Source organism: Mytilus galloprovincialis, chromosome 2, assembly GCF_965363235.1.
Source record: "Mytilus galloprovincialis chromosome 2, xbMytGall1.hap1.1, whole genome shotgun sequence".
In the NCBI taxonomy this organism is placed as follows: domain Eukaryota; kingdom Metazoa; phylum Mollusca; class Bivalvia; order Mytilida; family Mytilidae; genus Mytilus; species Mytilus galloprovincialis.
In genome coordinates, this window is record NC_134839.1 from 90482459 (window position 1) to 90504643 (window position 22185).

The 22185-nt window shown below is 32.8% G+C and overlaps 1 protein-coding gene across 1 annotated transcript in view; it reads right to left on the reverse strand.

The window, feature by feature from the left end:
• LOC143064827 (uncharacterized) overlaps positions 1–7569 on the reverse strand; it is an 87922-nt gene extending 80353 nt beyond the window's left edge. Inside the window, exon 1 of the mRNA XM_076237960.1 lies at positions 7055–7569. Within this exon, the coding sequence (XP_076094075.1) occupies positions 7055–7513 (459 nt within the window). The 5' untranslated portion in view covers positions 7514–7569. The remainder of the gene's footprint in view (positions 1–7054) is intronic.
• Between the last annotated feature and the right edge of the window lie 14616 nt (positions 7570–22185).

Below are 22185 nucleotides of genomic sequence, written 5' to 3' on the forward strand. Positions count from 1 at the left end.
GCGGAATAGCAGGGGCACAAAAAGAAATGACACAAAACAAAACAAAATGAACATTTTTAATTACCGATCAAGGTAAAAAATTAAACAAGAGGCAGACGGGCATCAATGTGGAGAAAATAAAACATATAATGTTCATTTTTAGACCCTTTAGACCTCAATGTGGATTAATTTGATAACCAGGCCCAAATACTAAAAATCTATATACATGGTTAGATTCAGCATATTGAAGAACCCCGTATATTCATTTTTTTTTTAAATCAAACAAAGTTTAATTTTTGACCCTTTGGACCTTAATGTAGACCAATTTAAATACTGTGCAATTGAATATTTCTTGCTATTGCGCAAAACTGTGCAATTGAAAATTTCTTGCTATTGCGCAATATTGTGCAATTAGATATTTCTTGCTATTGCGCAATACTGTGCAATTGAAGATTTCTTGCTATCGCACAATACTGTGCAATTGAAGATTTCTTGCTATTGCGCAATACTGTACAATTGAAATTTTATTGCTATGGCACAGAATTGTGCAATTGAAAATTTCTTGCTATTGCAGAATACTGTGCAATTGAAAATTTCTTGCTATTGCACAATACCTAAAATATAATAATTTTGGACCCCTATTTGGACCAACTTGAAAACTGGGCCCATAATCAAAAATCTATATACATGGTTAGATTCAGCATATTGAAGAACCCCATTAATTCAATTTTTTTTTTAAATCAAACAAAGTTTAATTTTTGACCCTTTGGACCTTAATGTAGACCAATTTGAAAACAGGACAATACTGTACAATTGAAGATTTCTTGCTATTGCGCAAAACTGTGCAATTGAAAATTTCTTGCTATTGGGCAATATTGTGCATTTAGATATTTCTTGCTATTGTGCAATACTGTGCAATTGAAGATTTCTTGAAAATTTCTTGCTATTGCACAATACTTAATGTAATAATTTTGGACCCCGATTTGGACCAACTTGAAAACTGGGCCCATAATCAAAAATCTAATTACATAAAATTGAGAATGGAAATGGGGAATGTGCCAAAGAGACAACAACCCAACCATAGAAAAAAAACAACAGCAGAAGGTCACCAACAGGTCTTCAATGTAGCGAGAAATTCCCGCACCCGGAGGCGTCCTTCAACTGGCCCCTAAACAAATATATACTAGTTCAGTGATAATGAAAGCCATACTAATTTCCAAATTGTACACAAGAAACTAAAATTAAAATAATACAAGACTAACAAAGGCCAGAGGCTCCTGACTTGGGACAGGCGCAAAAATGCGGCGGGGTTAAACATGTTCGTGAGATCTCAACCCTCCCCCTATACCTCTAGCCAATGTAGAAAAGTAAACCCATAACAATACGCACATTAAAATTCAGTTCAAGAGAAGTCCGAGTCTGATGTCAGAAGATGTAACCAAAGAAAATAAACAAAATGACAATAATACATAAATAACAACAGACTACTAGCAGTTAACTGACATGCCAGCTCAAGACTTCAATTAAACTGACTGAAAGATTATGATTTCATCATATGAACATCAGGCACACTCCTTCCTGTTAGGGGTTTAGTATCATACCATCATAACATATATGAGAAGAACATAACCTGTGTCATGCCAACAACTGGTTTTTGAAATACCTGAACGTAAAAGAAGTCTGCATGTTGAGCTATATTTACGAATGATGTCCTTATACCGATGATAAAATTTAGTAAATGTTTTGACTAGTTTGTGATATCGAAAACCCTGGTGTAATAATTTTTCAGTAGTACATAAATTTCTCTTGTTAAAATCTAAAACATTGTTACATACACGAGCGAATCGTACAAGTTGAGATATATAAACACTGTAAGATGGTGACAAGGGAACGTCACCATCTAAAAATGGATGATTAACAATAGGAAATGAAAAATCATCTCTTTTATCATAAATTTTAGTATTCAGCTTTCCGTTAGTGATAATAATAATAGTAAAAATTTCTATAGCGCCCTATATAACAATAAAATCACTCTAAGGCGCTTTACATATATATATACATGATAAAAATATATTAAGTTAACCACAAAACAAAATGAAATAAAAAATGTTATGTTTAAAAGAACTAAAAACGTATATATGAAAGATATATGAACATAAATAATTATATTGAAAGAAAAATAATAGAATTAAAATCAATAATAAGTACCAAAAAAAAAAAAAAATTAAAACATAGAAAGCGAAAATATATTAAAAATTTAGCAGAAAGATTATAATAAATAATTGAAATGGTCATGAAAACTTTTGCTAGAATAAAAATTGTACGAAGAAAACAAAAAAAACAAAAATCACAGCACATTTTCAAATAAAAGGAATAAGAATTAAGATAACAGCTTATTAAACGCAAGTCTGTAAAAATATGTCTTCAATTGTTTTTTAAAACACTGAACAGATTTAGAGTGACGAATTTGTACAGGTAGATTGTTCCATAGGGTAGCGGCAGCACGATTAAATTGTCTAGTATAGATATAAAGATCGAGGAAAGGGCAGTGGTCATTGTTAGTATTAGCTTTATTTAAAGTAAGTTCAACAGGATCAATTTCTTTAATATATATACTGAAGTCGTCATTATTGAGAGCCAAAATATCATCCAAATATCTAAAAGTATTATTAAATTTGTTTATCAGATGGTGTTTCGATGGGTCTTTGCTTATTTTTGTCATAAATTGTAACTCATTACATGTTTATTACATTGTACATGTTTATATTCAGCATATCAAATTACATGTTTATATTCAGCATATCAAAGAACCCCAAGAATTCATTTTTTGTTAAAATCAAGCTAAGTTTAATTTTGGACCCTTTTGACCTTAATGTAGACCAATTTGAAAATGGAACCAAAAATTAGGAATCTGAATACACGGTTAGATTTGGCATATATCAAAGAACCCCAATAATTCATTTTTTGATGAAATCAAACAAAAAGTTTAATTTTGGCCCCTTTTGGCCCCTAATTCGTTCGGACCAAAAACTCCCAAAATCAATCCAAACCTTCCTTTTGTGGTCATAAACCTTGTGTTAAAATTTTATAGATTTCTATTAACTTATACTAAAGTTATTGTGCAAAAACCAAGAAAAATGCTTATTTGGGACCTGTTTTTGGCCCCTAATTCCTAAGCTGTTTGGACCAAAACTCCCAAAATCAATCCCAACCTTCCTTTTGTGGTCATAAACATTGTGTTTAAATTTCATAGACTTTTATTTACTTATACTAAAGTTATTGTGCAAAAACCAAGAAAAATGCTTATTTTGGCCCTTTTTGGCCCCTTATTCATAAACTCTTGGGACCAAAACTCCCAAAATAAATCCCAACCTTCCTTTAATGGTCATAAACCTTGTGTTTAAATTTCACAGATTTCTATATACTTTTACTAAAGTAAGAGTGCGAAAACCAAATGTCTTCAGACGACTACGACGCCAACGTCATACCAATATACGACCAAAAAATTTTCAATTTTTGCGGTCGTATAAAAATCTGAATGTCTAAGGGACATAACCCAATTTTTATTTACCTATACATTGTCAAGTAAATAAAATACACTTGTATAAGTATTCTACAAATTTACTTATATACATGTAAGTATATTAATATTTACTTCTCCAAGTAAATAAAAATTACTTGTACAAGTACATTTTGTAGTACCCCTGACTAAAGTAAGAGGCTTAATGTATCTTAACAAATCGGATAATAAGGCATTACAGATATTTAGAACTATTTGGTCATCACAATCAATCTTAAGATAACGGCGAATTTCGAATTTATTGGTCGTAATGGACAAATGAACATTTGATTCAGACCAATTTTTCGAAGCTTAGGGCAAGGATAATAGCGAGAGGTAGACCATTTATATCTTACTCTTCTGAAATTTAAAGGAATTCATACCACATAAACATTTGAGGTGTTAGTGATTGGTCAGTTTTGTAGTTTAATTGTAAATAGCATGCACTTTTATACGACCGCAATATTTTTGCGGTCGCATATATTGCTATCGCCTTGTCATTGTTGTCTACAGAGTCGTCTGAAGACACTTGGTTTCCGAACAATAACTTTAGTATAAGTATCTAGAAGGAAAAACTTGTTTCCCGTTTTTCCATATTTTACTTATGAATGGACATAGGTTTTTTTTATGCAGTAAGCGGAAAGTTTTACCCTTGTCTGTACGTATGTCCAAAAATTTGTTTCCGTTCTCCAACTTTAGTTTGCCTCAACCAAATCATTAATGTTATGAAACTTATACACAATGCTTATTACCACAATACACAGATCAAGATTGGATTTTGGTGGTGTCACTTTTACCATTCTGGAGTAATGCCCCATAAGTTACAAACAGAAAAACTGCTAGATTTTTTGTTTACGTTCTCTACCTTAAGTTTTCCTCAACTAAATGATATGAAATTTATACACCATACTTATTACCACAATACACAGATCAAGTTTAAATTTTGGTGGCCTCACTTTTACCGTTCTAGAGTTATGCCCCTTTACAAATGGAACCAGGTGCTCCGCAGGGCGCAGCTTTATACGACCCCAGTGGTTGAACCCTGAACAGTTGGGGCAAATTTGGTTACAATATTCAAGCTTGATTCTGTCTGAATTTGGATTGTGATCAAATTTTTGACATAATATAGGATTTTATCACAAAATAATGTGGTCAAAGATCTAACAAATCTATTGCACAATACTGTGCAATTGAAGATTTTTTCTTGAAACTTTTCAAAATTCAAAAAAAAGGAAGCCCTTCAAAAAATGGTAAACAAAAAATCCCCCCACCCAAACTTTTTAAAACCCTCTTGGAACAATAACCCTTAAACTCAATCCCATGCTTTCCATTGCAGTATTGAACCTTGTAGTACAATTTCAGAGAGATCCATACACTTAAACACAAGTTATTGTCATGATTGTTTGGAAACTAGAAACATGTTTCTTTTTGGCCCTTTTTTTGCTCCTTATTCCTACATATTTTGGGATTTCAGAGAGATCCACACAATTACACATACAAATGTGAGTTATTGTCTTGAAACTAGAAAAATGCTTGTTTTGACCCCTTTTTGGTCCTTAATTCCTAAACTTTGGCCCCATAACCCCTAAAATGAATCCAAACCTTCTACTTGTAGTTTTAAACATTGCGGTATGATTTCAGAGCAATTGAAATACTTCTACACAAGTTATTATCCTGAAACTAGAAAAATGCTTGTTTTGGGCCCCTTTCGGGCCCCTAATTCCTAATCGGTTGGGACCATCATCCCCAAAATCAATCCCAACCTTTCTTTTGTGGTATTGAACCTTCTAAAAAAATTTCATGAAGATCTATTTACTTAAACTTACGTTATTATCCAGAAACCAATGTGTCTTTGGACGACGATGACGCAGACAATGACATCATACCATTATACGATCCCAAAAATTTTTGGGGTCGTATGAAAATTACTAAATATTTCGTTTCTGTTTTTAACTTCATTTGCCTCAACCAAATGTTATCTTGCTTATGAAACCTGCATTATTACCATAACATTAGAACACTGACCTTTCACTAACACCTGCATATTTAGCATATACGTAATTACATCACCAGTCATATCTACTTTAGAATTACAACCCGACCAATCAGTTATCCATACATATTTACGATACAATAAGTGAATTACAACACTGACAAACCATTTACACCTGAATATATTATATTTTAAATTACAACAAAAAATAAAGGTTCCCCATGAGAGAATTTTATGATTTTCACACACAATTATTTAGGCTTTGGTGACTGGATAGGAATTCTTTATATTAATTTGAAAATGATATAACATAAATGAAACAATCTTTAAAGGCAGTGTCTGCGTGTATCTGCATGTGGGTACGAATAGCAAAATTGCCGTTTGTAGTCTATGCGTACCCACATCCGGTTTTATAATAAAATGCCATCGGATCGGGAAAAAAACGTGAAATATATACAGAATTTGTCCCAATTAGTGAATAAATTGATTAAAACTACTCAGAAGTTTTATAAATATTTTTATATAGGTAAGTGAAAAGTTTTTATTTCAGTTAATAAATATTCTTAAAATGGAAAATAGAGATATAGGCCTACATGTGGGGAAGACATTTCATACGTAACATGAATAAGAACAGTTGATTAATTTTATACAATTAAATTTGAAAGAATACATTTTTCATGTATTCATGGAGGCAAAAAAATAAGTGTAGTATTAAATCGAATTTGCAACTTTTCCTTCATTAGTCAAGTCTGAGACCACTAGTCTCAGGTCAAGTTTTTTTTATGTCGAGTACTTCTAGTTAATACTACTATTTAAAACCATTCTTAATATAAAGGATATGCCTACTTTTAGAACATTTCAAATGGATTGTCCTTTCCACTCTAAACTTGGCGGGTGCAAAGAGGGGGCAGGATCTTTTTCGGGACGTCAATGGGATCAGGTTTTTTTAAGTTTGGAATTTCGGGATTGATCCTTTCGGGATCCAGGAATTCTTTTTTCAAATTTCAGGATTTAAATTTCATAAATTGGGGATCTCAGGATTTTTATGTTTTTTTAGCCTGGGATCAGGACCGGCCTCTAACTCCCCTCACTAAAGATGGACAAAACCTGATTGCGATAGAAGCAAAATGTTTATTTGATCATCTCCTGTTTTAAATTTTACTAAAAGATTATTTAACTTTTTATAATAATAATTTTTATCATGTTTTTCTTTTACAGGGACTGTAGTTTCAGTTTCCATCAGTGACATTGTGCATTTAATTTGCAATGATTATTATATATAATTATATATAATTATTAAATAAATACAATTTGAAAATATAATTTTTCATACTCTTTCTACACGAAATTCCCATATTATCGATAATTTCCATTTATATTTCACTTTTCATTCCCAATCCTTTTTTTTTTTTATATAAAACCGGATGTGGGTATGTGTGGCCTAGGAATAACAATTTGACTATTCCTACCCGCATGCGGGTAAGCCCAGACACTGCCATCTTTAAAACCATAATATAAACTACCTGTGAGCCTGCATCAGAATGCTGGCTAACTGTTGTTCTTTGATGAATACTATTGCTCTCACTGCAAGGATAATTATGTGCACATGAACTTGAAGCAACTGAAGGTTTAACAGTTGCTGATGGTATTTGATTATGATGTCGCTCAAAATTCTGAATGCTAGTGTGTATATTTGGGAAATAATTGTGTGCGTATTGCATAATATCATATGCTAAGTCTTGATTATACTCTTTTAAAACTGTCACAAATGACAAAAATGTTCTTGTCGTGCGGCGTCCAAGTGTGTCTAGCAGTTTGTCGTTCCCAAGCATTGCACCATCCATTCTAGTTGTTGCTTGTATTTGTTGCTTATCAAAAACTGTGAGGCCATCAATTACTGGCGTGACTGCAAATGGATCGACATTTGTTCGCAATGCAACGTAAAACTTTCTCAAAATCATTTTTATATCATCGGAACTCATTTTGCTTCACGAAGCTTATTTACGGTAGGATAAAATCATTTACTTTCGTTTTATCCTTTTTGACGATTGAGACAGGAAGTGGCAATCAAGGGGAAGGTCTAAAACGCGGAAATGGAAAACGCGGAAGTGAAAAATGAGTGTATTATACCTAATATCTTTGGAACCACTAAAGCTAAATTAATAAATAAAACTGATTTTGAAAGCTAATATAATAGTCTATAAGATAAAATTAAAAAAATATATATTTGAATATGCTTTTTTACCGAAAAGTTGACCGGAAGGCTTTCTTAGTGCGACTCTAGCAACACATTTTTGAACATTAAAACTTAAATTCACGAAAAACCATATAACCCGGTCAAAGTCTGTAAATTGACTCTTAAAGACATTTAGATAACAAATAATATGATATAAAGAAAAAAATTATTATATTACTATAAAAGGTCAAAAATTTGACCGGAATACCCCCTTGTACACAAATATTGAAGTGAAATTTTCAACTTTGAATTAAAATTCACAAAAATATAAAAAGCCCGGTCAAAGTCTGTAAATTGACTCTTAAAGACATTTAAGTGACAAATAATATGATATAAAGAAAAAAATAAATGTATTACTATAAAAGGGCAAAAAGTTGACCGGAAGTCACCCTTGTATACAAATATTGAAGTGTCAATATTTTTTTTGTACACCAGATCTAGATTTCGACAATATAATTATGTCTCTTCAGTGATGTTAGGGATCGTAACGGTACTTGGAAGGCCATATAATTTACCCTCAAAATAAAATTGATCACGAGATGTAACAAAATGGATCTTAATATAAATTTAATACTAAACAGAAAACAATAAACTTGTGGCTAAGATGTTATGCCACAAACACAAGGTGTCAATATTTTTTTTGTACACCAGATCTAGATTTCGACAATATATGTCTCTTAAGTGATGTTAGGGATCGAAACGGTATTTGGAAGGCCATATAGTTTACCCTCAATTTCAGATAGAATCTTGAATTTTAAGAGTCAATATAGGATGAACGGATCATATAAACCGGAGTGAAAATTTGATACAAGCCCAAACGAAAAAATATAAACAAGTCTAAATTAAAAACTACGTTCAAACATTTGATTGCGTTGGATAAAAACCGCAATTTTTATACGTGTGCATTTAAAACAAATTTCGTTGTAGAACGGTCTAAATACAGCAAAAACAACATTTTCCAAAAGTCCCAAAAAAGGTCGGAAAAATATATTTAAACAAAACGCATTTGACTAACAGGTCGAACAACTGATGTTCTTAAACCCTGCTGACTGCCATAGGCGATTGCAAAATAAAATTGATCACGAGATGTAACAAAATGGATCTTAATATAAATTTAATACTAAACAGAAAACAATAAACTTGTGGCTAAGATGTTATGCCACAAACACAAGGTGTCAATATTTTTTTTGTACACCAGATCTAGATTTCGACAATTTACGTCTCTTAAGTGATGTTAGGGATCGAAACGGTATTTGGAAGGCCATATAAATTACCCACAATTTCAGATAGACTCTTGAATTTAAGAGTCAATATAGGATGAACGGATCATATAAACCGGAGGGAAAATATGATACAAGCCCAAACGAAAAATTTAAATAATTCTAAATTGAAAACTACGTTCAAACCTATGATTGCGTTGGATAAAAACCACAATTTTTGATACATGTGCATGTAAAACACATTTCGTTGTAGAACGTTCTGAATACAGCACAAACAACATTTTCCAAAAGACCAAAAAAAGTCGGAAAAATATATGTAAACAAAACACATTTGACTAACAGGTCGAACAACTGATGATCTTAAACCCTGCTAAGTGCCACAGTCGATTGCCAAATAAAATTGATCACGAGATGTAACAAAATGGATCTTAATATAAATTTAATACTAAACAGAAAACAATGATCTTGTGGCTAAGATGTTATGCCACAAACACAAGGTGTCAATTATTTTTTTTTTGTACACCAGATCTAGATTTCGACAATATATGTCTCTTCAGTGATGTTAGGGATCGAAACGGTATTTGGAAGGCCATATAATTTACCCACAATTTCAGATAGACTCTTTAATTTTAAGAGTCAATATAGGATGAACGGATCATATAAACCGGAGTGAAAATATGATACAAGCCCAAACGAAAAATATAAACAAGTCTAAATTGAAAACTAAGTTCAAACCTCTGATTGCGTTGGATAAAAAGCGCAATTTTTATACGTGTGCATTTAAAAAAACTTCGTTGTATAACGGTCTAAATACAGCACAAACAACATTTTCCAAAAGACCAAAAAAAGTGAAAAGTATATTTAAACAAAACGCATTTAACAAACAGGTCGAACAAGTGACGTTCTTAAACCCTGCTGACTGCAATAGGCGATTGCCAAATAAAATTGATCACGAGATTTAACAAAATGGATCTTAATATCAATTTAATACTAAACAGAAAACAATAAACTTGTGGCTAAGATGTTATGCCACAAACACAAGGTGTCAATATTTTATTTGTACACCAGATCTAGATTTCGACAAAATATGTCTCTCCAATGATGTAAGGGATCGAAACGGTATTTGGAAGGCCATATAATTTAACCTCAATTTCAGATAGACTCTTGAATTGTAAGAATCAATAAAGGATGAACGGATCATATAAACCGGAGGGGAAATATGATACAAGCCCAAACGAAAAAATATAAACAAGTCGAAAACTTCGTTCAAACCTATTGGATAAAAACCGCAATTTTTATACGTATGCATGTAAAACACATTTCGTTGTAGAACGGTCTAAATACAGCACAAACAACATTTTCCAAAAGACCAAACAAGTGAAAAGTATATTTGTAACACAATTTGTGTTTCATATCATTAATAATTATTATTATTACGGGAGTATTAATTAGGAAATTCATTAAAAAGGAATTAATTACAGCATAACCGAACATTCAATGAAATGTACTCTTTGGACACTTAATAACGATCTGTACGATTATTATAAACATATAACCTGCAGCCAATAAATGACCATGTATACTGTGAAATAACATGTATCCTGCAGGGGTTAATTGTATAGTTTGACAATTAATCACAGACTAGAATTATTCAACACACAGTCTAATACGTATCCGGCCATCAGCTATGGGCCAATGTTTATGGACCACTGGACTATATAAGATCCAGCTTTGGACTTGGACAGGAGGACAGATTGGTACAAGGGATTGGTACCGGAGATTCCGCCAAGGTCTCCCCCCTCGTGGGTAGGCTGGAACTCATGCGCGTAATATCCGAAATACTCTAACAGGAACGAACAGTTATACCACTATACGATCACGTGCCCGTGTGAGATATTGAACATTCGAACAATTCAACTTAAAAGACAGTTTGTGAACATTCGAACATTTGAACTTTAGAATCTTTCTTGACTTTGTAATTACGTAATAAAATATATTTATCCATTAATGACTTCGTCACATATTTAAACAAAATGCATTTGACTGACAGGTCGAACAACTGATGCACTTAAACCCTGCTAACTGCCATAGGCGATTGCCAAATAAAATTGATCACGAGATGTAACAACATGGATCTTAATATAAATTCAATACTAAACAGAAAACAATAAACTTGTGGCTAAGATGTTATGCCACAAACACAAGGTGTCAATAATTTTTTTGTACACCAGATCTAGATTTCGACAATATATGTCTCTTCAGTGATGTTAGGGATCGAAACGGTATTTGGAAGGCCATATAACTTACCCACAATTTCAGATAGAGTCTGGAATTTTAAGAGTCAATATAGGATGAATGGATCATATAAACCGGAGTGAAAATATCATACAAGCCCAAACGAAAAAATATAAACAAGTCGAAATTGAAAACTACGTTCAAACCTTTGATTGCGTTGGATAAAAACCGCAATTTTTATACGTGTGCATGTAAAACACATTTCGTTGTAGAACGATCTAAATACAGCACAAACAACATTTTCCAAAAGACAAAAAAAAGTGAAAAGTATATTTAAACAAAACGCATTTGACAAACAGGTCGAACAAGTGACGTTCTAAAACCCTGCTGAATGCCATAGCTGATTGCCAAATAAAATTGATCACGAGATGTAACGAAATGGATCTTAATATAAATTTAATACTAAACAGAAAACAATAAACTTGTGGCTAAGATGTTATGCCACAAACACAAGGTGTCAATATTTTATTTGTACACCAGATCTTGATTTCGACAAAATATGTCTCTCCAGTGATGTAAGGGATTGAAACGGTATTTGGAAGGCCATATAATTTACCCTCAATTTCAGATAGACTCTTGAATTTTAAGAGTCAATATAGGATGAACGGATCATATAAACCGGAGTGAAAATATGATACAAGCCCAAACGAAAAAATATAAACAAGTCGAAATTGAAAATTACGTTCAAACCTTTGATTGCGTTGGATAAAAACCGCAATTTTTATACGTGTGCATGTAAAACACATTTCGTTGTAGAACGATCTAAATACAGCACAAACAACATTTTCCAAAAGACAAAAAAAAGTGAAAAGTATATTTAAACAAAACGCATTTGACAAACAGGTCGAACAAGTGACGTTCTAAAACCCTGCTGAATGCCATAGCCGATTGCCAAATAAAATTGATCACGAGATGTAACGAAATGGATCTTAATATAAATTTAATACTAAACAGAAAACAATAAACTTGTGGCTAAGATGTTATGCCACAAACACAAGGTGTCAATATTTTATTTGTACACCAGATCTTGATTTCGACAAAATATGTCTCTCCAGTGATGTAAGGGATTGAAACGGTATTTGGAAGGCCATATAATTTACCCTCAATTTCAGATAGACTCTTGAATTTTAAGAGTCAATATAGGATGAACGGATCATATAAACCGGAGTGAAAATATGATACAAGCCCAAACGAAAAAATATAAACAAGTCGAAATTGAAAATTACGTTCAAACCTATGATTGCGTTGGATAAAAACCGCAATTTTTATACGTGTGCATGTAAAACACATTTCGTTGTAGAACGGTCTAAATACAGCACAAACAACATTTTCCAAAAGACAAAAAAAAAAAAATGAAAAGTATATTTAAACAAAACGCATTTGACAAACAGGTCGAACAACTGATGTTCTTAAACCCTGCTAAGTGCAATAGGCGATTGACAAATAAAATTGATCACGAGATGTAACAAAATGGATCTTAATATAAATTCAATACTAAACAGAAAACAATAAACTTGTGGCTAAGATGTTATGCCACAAACACAAGCTGTCAAATTTTTTGTACACCAGATCTAGATTTCGACAATATATGTCTCTTCAGTGATGTTAGGGATCGAAACGGTATTTGGAAGGCCATATAAGTTACCTTCACTTTCAGATAGACTCTTGAATTTTAAGAGTCAATATAGGATGAACGGATCATATAAACCGGAGTGAAAATATGATACAAGCCCAAACGAAAAAATATAAACAAGTCTAAATTGAAAACTACGTTCAAACCTTTGATTGCGTTGGATAAAAACCGCAATGTTTATACGTGTGCATGTAAAACACATTTCGTTGTAGAACGATCTAAATACAGCACAAACAACATTTTCCAAAAGACCAAAAAAAGTGAAAAGTATATTTAAACAAAACGCATTTGACAAACAGGTCGAACAAGTGACGTTCTAAAACCCTGCTGACTGCCATAGCCGATTGCCAAATAAAATTGATCACGAGATGTAACGAAATGGATCTTAATATAAATTTAATACTAAACAGAAAACAATAAACTTGTGGCTAAGATGTTATGCCACAAACACAAGGTGTCAATATTTTATTTGTACACCAGATCTAGATTTCGACAAAATATGTCTCTCCAATGATGTAAGGGATCGAAACGGTATTTGGAAGGCCATATAATTTACCCTCAATTTCAGATAGACTCTTGAATTTAAACAGTCAATATAGAATGAACGGATCATATAAACCGGAGTGAAAATATGATACAAGCCCAAACGAAAAAATATAAACAAGTCGAAATTGAAAACTACGTTCAAACCTATGATTGCGTTGCATGGATAAAAACCGCAATTTTTATACGTGTGCATGTAAAACACATTTCATTGTAGAACGGTCTAAATACAGCACAAACAACATTTTCCAAAAGACAAAAAAAAGTGAAAAGTATATTTAAACAGAACGCATTTGACTAACAGGTCGAACAACTGATGTTCTTAAACCCTGCTAAGTGCCATAGGTGATTGCCAAATAAAATTGATCACGAGATGTAACAAAATGGATCTTAATATAAATTTAATACTAAACAGAAAACAATAAACTTGTGGCTAAGATGTTATGCCACAAACACAAGCTGTCAAATTTTTTGTACACCAGATCTAGATTTCGACAATATACGTCTCTTCAGTGATATTAGGGATCGAAACGGTATTTGGAAGGCCATATAGTTTACCCACAATTTCAGATAGACTCTTGAATTTTAAGAGTCAATATAGGATGAACGGATCATATAAACCGGAGTGAAAATATGATACAAGTCAAAACGAAAAATATAAACAAGTCTAAATTGAAAACTACGTTCAAACCTTTGATTGCGTTGGATAAAAACCGCAATTTTTATACGTGTGCATTTAAAACAATTTCGTTGTAGAACGGTCTAAATACAGCACAAACAACATTTTCCAAAAGACCAAAAAAGGTCGGAAAAATATATGTAAACAAAACGCATTTGACTAACAGGTTCGAACAACTGATGTTCTTAAAACCTGCTAAGTGCCATAGGCGATTGCCAAATAAAATTGATCACGAGATGTAACAAAATGGATCTTAATATAAATTCAATACTAAACAGAAAACAATAAACTTGTGGCTAAGATGTTGTGCCACAAACACAAGGTTTCAATATTTTTTTTGTACACCAGATCTAGATTTCGACAATATGTGTCTCTTCAGTGATGTTAGGGATCGAAACGGTATTTGGAAGGCCATATAATTTACCCTCAATTTCAGATAGACTCTTGAATTTTAAGAGTCAATATAGGATGAACGGATCATATAAACCGGAGTGAAAATATGATACAAGCCCAAACGAAAAAATATAAACAAGTCTAAATTGAAAACTACGTTCAAACCTTTGATTGCGTTGGATAAAAAACGCAATTTTTATACGTGTGCATTTAAAACAAATTTCGTTGTAGAACGGTCTAAATACAGCACAAACAACATTTTCCAAAAGACCAAAAAAAGTGAAAAGTATATTTAAACAAAACGCATTTGACTTATAGGTCGAACAACTGATGAACTCAATTTCAGATAGACTCTTGAATTTTAAGGGTCAATATAGGATGAACGGATCATATAAACCGGAGGGAAAATATGATTCAAGCCCAAACGAAAAAATACAAACAAGTCTAACTTGAAAACTACGTTCAAACCTATGATTGCGTTGGTTAAAAACTGCAATTATATACGTGTGCATGTAAAACAAATTTCGTTGTAGAACGGTCTAAATACAGCACAAACTATAACAAGTCTAAAATGGTACAACATCACCAAAAAAACACAATAAAACGAACAATATGTTAGATATTTCGGATAACAGATATCCTTCCTCGGTGAAAGCACGATGTCAAATGAATTATGTCAATATATTCAAATTAAGACACTATCAAAATCTTGAAATTTATACAATCTAAGCGAAAAACGCAGACGGTGGTACAAATTTTAAAATTTCCAAACACGGCACAAAGACTACAAAGATATGCCAAAATAAAAATAGCTATTTGCGATATGAACTGGCACAACTCTAAATTTTCAAAGGTGGTGACAGTTGAAATGTTAAAATAACTGCATGGAAATACAGTCCCAATAAACAGTTGGCAGGGATTTGTAAATAGGCATCCACGTTCAATTACTTACCCTTAGTAAAAATTTATTACTAATTTTTCTAATCATCAAATTACTATATATTAGGGATGTTTAAATACGCAGTCTCTGTTGCAACTGCTCAGTTTTCATATTTTAAACATTATACCAGCTTAGGTCGGTCAGGACTGTTTATTGGGACTGTATTTCCACGCAAAAAGTAGCACATGAAGGTATATTTTTTTTATTACATATTTGATTTAATCGGGTAAAAAATAGTCTATGGAATTTTGTATCAAGATGTAAATACGGGAACAAAACTGTATCCTATGCCCGTTGTGACGAACTTCATTGTGTGTTTTTTTTTTTTTTTTTTTATCTTTTATTAATTATTTGCTTATTGTTCATAAATTAAAATTCATGAAAGGCAGCTCACTATCTTATTTTCATGGTTTATAAAGGTATGTATAAGTTGCACCCTGATTGGCACCCCACTCATTGATTTACGCGCCAGGTAAAAATCATGTGACATGTAGTTCACTTATATTTGGTGATACCTCAGAATTGTCAATTCAGGACATGGAGATTCACAGGACAATATAATGAAATTCAAAACAGTGTGGCTGTGGCCATTGATTGACACATTAAATTCATCCATTCCATTTATATGTTCACGACGTACCTACGATATACATTTAAACTGTGGGGTCACCAAAGGTTTCTTAACGCCTTTAATTATAAAATAATTCGAAAAATTAATCAGGAATAACCTTTATGTTTTGATTTATATAATTGATATAAATAAAAACATTGTGTTATTTCTGATTAATTTTTCGAATTACTTTATTAAGGTGTTGAGAACCTTTGGTGACCCCAAAGTTTAAGTGTCTTTAAAAAGTACATAGTGAGCAGTGGTCGTTACATACAAACGTTCACCTAAATTGTCCCAGTCAATGGATTATTTAATGTGTCAATCAATGACCACAGCCACACTGTTTTGAATTTCATTCTATAATGAATAAGCTCAGGTAAGAACATTTGTTTATATATTTGAAGGTGTTATCATTTAGTTGTCATTTTGACATATCAAACAGACCCGGAGACTTTTCATTCAAGTGGCGGTCGATTTATGGTTTGAAATCTTGTTTTCATTTGATTATAAATTTATTTGGGGTTCAATTATTTGTTTCAGGCTTGGTCCATGCAGTTTTAATGCTCAGTTTTGGAGTGGCAACGTTTAAATGGTCAGACAACGTACGTCCTATTTGTTTAACGTATCATACAACGGCCAATATATAAATGTTATGTGGCAGAAATAACGTATTTGCGTTTATAGAAGCTGTGGTATATTCACCAGAAGTTGGTGTTAGTTTACCGGAAGTCCGTGTTTCATTTACCGGAAGTGGCATATCAATATAGAAGCTATGCAATTAGCGAAATATATTTTATAAGTGAATATATAGTGAGCCATACATCTTATTGATGTTACAAGTGTACACAAGTCAATATTAAATAGTGAAAAGTTTAATAAAGTAAAAGTTAAGAATAATTCAATCTGAAAGTATTTGATGTTCGTTCCAAGCGACGTCCTAGATCTTGACCGCAAACAGAGTGAATGATAGCAGATGTGATGAGACATTTTTCTGATTAGTTTCAATTTATACTTACTAACATTTCAGTTGTTTACTTTGTTTATTTGTATTCATTTGCATGTTATAATTATGTTTAGTTAAGTCTCCCAAACAAAGTTTGGAGACTTATTGTTTTTGTTCAGTTCTTATTATTTTTATTATTCTTCCGAATGGGCGTTGTATAGCAGCACGAAGTTTTTGCACAGGAAACTACATAAAGAGAGCTATAACAACTGAATATTTCCTAAACATAAAATTCATCACCAAAAAAGGACAAAAAGTACAGCAAGCTATTGATTGGGCCGAAAAAGAATTACCATCAATCTGTCATCAACACAAACACATCACATTTTATATTTGGCTAGGAACTTGTAATTTAACCGAACTTAACAGAACTACCAGATACATCTCTCTTGTGAACCAAAACGACTCAAACGTCAGATATCTAAGAAGAAAATTCATCGAACTTAAGGAACTCATCACTAAAATAAAACCAAAATCAAAAATCATCTACTTAGAAATACCGCCATACTCTATTCAGCTTCGAACAGATCTCAAGGCCACAAAAACCCGGACATTTTCAGTGAAGACGACCAAACACTTCAAAACCAGTTATACCTATTAAATACCTTCATCCAAGAAATAAATCAATCACCAGAAAAATCACCATAATTTGATCTTGACATTCGAAAAACATCTAAAAGAAAAGGCGGAACTGACGAATACTACAACTTTAATCTATACAGAACTGACGGCATACATCCAAATTTATTACTAGCAAAGCTCTGGATGAGAAGAATAGCAACCAAAATTCTCCATCAATGTTATAGATAGAGTAGAATAGTATACTATACATACATAAACTTTATACCAACCATATTTATCAATTCCATATACAATAACATTCATATATAGAAATATTAGCAGCTTTAATAAAACACCAGTCTATATTGTATAACCTGCAAATATAGAGATATATATCTACATACTCATTAAACCCTGATATCGGAAGATATAAAAGTTAACTGGAAAATTCTAATCAAAGCTAGCTTTCAGTGGGGACGCCCCGCTGATTGCACATTAGCCTACAAAGAACTTCCTTGCTAAAAGAAAACAACAATATCTAAAGTGAAAAAATGAGTATCCAGACAAGAACATCAGCAAGAACCAAGAGCAAACCTCAGCCCTATACACCAGCTAAATATGAAAACTTTAGTATCAATAAAACCAGGGTCTTGGACAAAAAACTAGAAGCATGTAATAGAGCAATGGACATAAAAATTGAGCAGAAACATCAAAACTACATCCTAGAGCTATCAGCAGCTGCTTATGAAGTTTTAAAAGGGGAAATAGACATATACTTTGAACAACACTCTACATACAAGCTCTTGCCCAAACACCAGCATGATAATCAAGGGCTATGCATCAGAACTTCACATTCGGTCAGAAATAGAAGTAATAACAGACAACTCTATCGTATCAATTTATTCCATACTACATCAAAGGTAGAGGTTAATGGCCAAGGTATGGAACTCTTCCTGACACACATTGAAGATATAAAAGAAAGAATGATATCAAGAGGAAACTATAAGATTTACAACAAACAGATAGAGGAACAGATAAACATAATCAAGAGAAATGAAGCTGATATAGAAATAAGTGGAAAACAGAATGAATCACTTGCAACAAATAATCAACCTAAAACCAACCACATAAAAAGAATACTTGTATTCAAAGGGGCAGAATGTATACAAAATACAGACAAAGAATTATTAAGTAACTGGAATAGAGCCATTGAATGGTCAGAAGATGAACCAACACCCAGTCAGGACACAAGTGCAGTCAACATGTCTACTATACGTAACTACTGCGCCATATGCAATCAGACAGCACAACTAGAAACATCCATAGATTGTATTGCATGCAGTGAACTGTTTCACTATACATGTGAAAACATTGATCCTATAAGGATAAGCCAAACTGAAGAAGAACAATATTCATGTAGGAGTTGTTCTATTATGGACATGGAAGTGGTAAATATATCAATGAGAAGCAATAACTCAATTATAGATACAGAAGAAACAATACCAAAAGTACTTCTAGAAGAACAAGACTCGACAGAGGATTATAGCGAAATAGGCCATATAGTTAAAAATATGCCAGACAATACATCTAAAGACAGTCCAACTAGAACACAGATCACGGAAGAAGAAACAGGAAATTCTAACACAGAAGTACTAGACATGCTAGAAATGAACAAAACGGCTTCATACAAACAGCATAACCAAATGGTACAGAACTGTAGGAATGTACAAATAGAAAATGTAGATGAGCCAAAAAACATCAAGGCAAAACCGAAAAGGCAATATAAGTGCAAAAATATTAATGAAACTACTCAACAGCTTGAAGATCAATTAGCACAATGCAGAGCAAGACTAGTCATAATGGAAGATACCAATAGAGACTATAGAAATACATTCAATCTACTTAGGATGCAATCAGAAGAAAGCACTATTGACAAAAGTAACTTAAAAACCTACCAGCCAAATTGTGGCTGTAGCAACAATTCGCAGGAACAGACTATAAACAAAGTCGATATGATGCTGAACAACTTCCGACTAGAAATGAAAAATAGAGACCTAAGAATAAAACATCAAATGGAGATGAATGAATTAAGACACAAACTGCAAATAATGGAATTACAGAAAGAAGTAAGAATGTGGCAAAGACCAGGAAGTCATTAATATTATCCTTATAATCAGAATATGGACAATACTAGGAACTCAAACCAACACCAAATGAGTGATCAGCATACTGGTGTACAGCTTATAAATCAGCAATCCAGGATTCCTAACCACGTCAATCCACCATTCATGACACCTATGGCACCTCCACACTATAGCCAAATACCAACAGAGCAGAATAAATCCTGGCCATATTCAAGCGCCAGTGTAATAGCTAAACAAAGTCATGCAGAAGAAATTGAAAGACAAAAACAATTGCAACAGCTAACAAATCAGGCTGATAATATTCACCAAATAGATAAAGAACCAGCAGAAGAAGCTAGACTGACCATCAATCTGAGAAATTCAGCTGCCGCAAAAAATGATGAAGTCAAAGCACATACAGAAGTAAGCCATCAAGTAGATGTCACGCCCAGAACTGGTCTAATAACAACGGCTTCTAGTGGAGACGCCACGCTGGAAGCGGACTGCCATCAGAAGTTCCCCTCTCAAAGGGGGGCCAATGTTGGTGGTCCTAAGCATCTAAAGGGACTAGTTCAGGCTGACAATCTAGAAGCAAAAGAAGATGGGAATAGAAAGAAACCAAATCATTTTTTAGGCAGCGGCTGATCAAACAAGATAAAAGGGAGGATATCATTATAGGTACCCTCAATGTACAAAATGTGAAATCAAACGCCCTCTATATCAAAAACTTGTTAAGGGATGTACATGTGTTATGCATTCAAGACCACTGGCTTTTTAATGCGGAAAAGAAAATCATAGCTGAAATTACTGAAAATAGCGGATACATAGCTAAAAGTGTTGATGATAATGACGACCCTGATTTCAACGTATCAATGAAAAGGGGATATGGTGGAGTAGCCATAATCTGGAAAAAAGAAATTAATGAAAATATAAAGGAACTGATAGATGGTGGAAATAGAATACAAGCCCTACATATTCAACAAGGAGACAAACCAATATGTCTTATAAATGTATATATGCCATCAGATAGCAAAAATGCAGACATCGAATACAAAGACACATTGGCTCAAATTGATGAAATGATAGAGAAATATAAAGACACACACGAAATTATAGCATGTGGAGACATGAACGGGTCACTTGATAGAAGCTCGACACCTCATGATAAAATCCCAAAGACATTCTGAAAGGAAAAATGTATAGATATACTGAGAAATGCCCAGTAAAAGATAAATTTTATCACCAGAATGGTATGTCGAAAGGACAAATTGATTACTTCCTCTTCAAAAGTAACTCAGAAATCATTAACAAAATCAGACAAATTGATGTCCTTGATACTGACCCAGAGAATACCTCGGACCATGTACCTGTTATCTTGACACTGAATAGCCAACTGAAAAAAGTCAGGGAAAAAGCAACAACTATCATAGCAAAACCTAAATGGACTGACTGTGACCATCAAATTTATAAGGAAGTCATCAATAAAGATCTACCAAAACTCATGCAAAAATCAAAAGGAATCATTGAGCAAGATATAAGAAATCTAGAAAAATTGCTACATAGAGCCGGAGAAGCAGCAATCCCAAAGTATAGAAGAAAAATCAAAATCAAATCAAAGGGAAAGGCGATATGGAATGAATAAATACACTGTGTCTAAACCATACCGGCAAAATTTGCTCGGACTCGATGGTATCTAACATCCGGCACAATGACGGAACACCAATAGACAAAAGAAAGGTAGGTTTCTCCTTATTTTTTTATTTTTTTTTATGATATCGAAGAATATATATGCATATACAACTATTTTCTATTGTGAGATGCAATATTTTCTACAACCTTTCTATATTAACGGAGAAATAAGTCAAAATGCATGTCAAAATGACGAATTGAGTGAACCTTACCTCGAAATTGTTTAATTTCTCGTTAAATTGTTCACATTGTACGGAAAGAAAGGTACGGGAAGAAAGATATTGACACGGAAATTGCAAATTTAGTTATTATAAGCATCTCAATAATTGTATTTCTGTGTATGGAACGAAAGAAAAGGGTCATGTCAAATTAAAATAAACCGGTTTCGTCAATGTTGTTACTTCACAATCACCCGGTTTCGTCTATATATATCACCCGGTTTTTTGGGGTTTTTTTAACAAACAATTTATGAAAAGAAACTTTGGCACGGATCTGAACATTGTCTTTCGAGAATTTAAATATATATTTATTGTAAAGTAAACTTGGCGTGTTAAAATCTATTTTAAACGGGCACTTTTGGACATAGTTAATTATGATAATACACATTTCCTAATGAAAGGCGTATCCCTTATTTCACTTAACTTCAAACTAATTTTAAATGGAATATAAATACTGAATAGCAAACACTGGTATCTAATTATTTTGTAACATTATTATATTTTCTTTGTT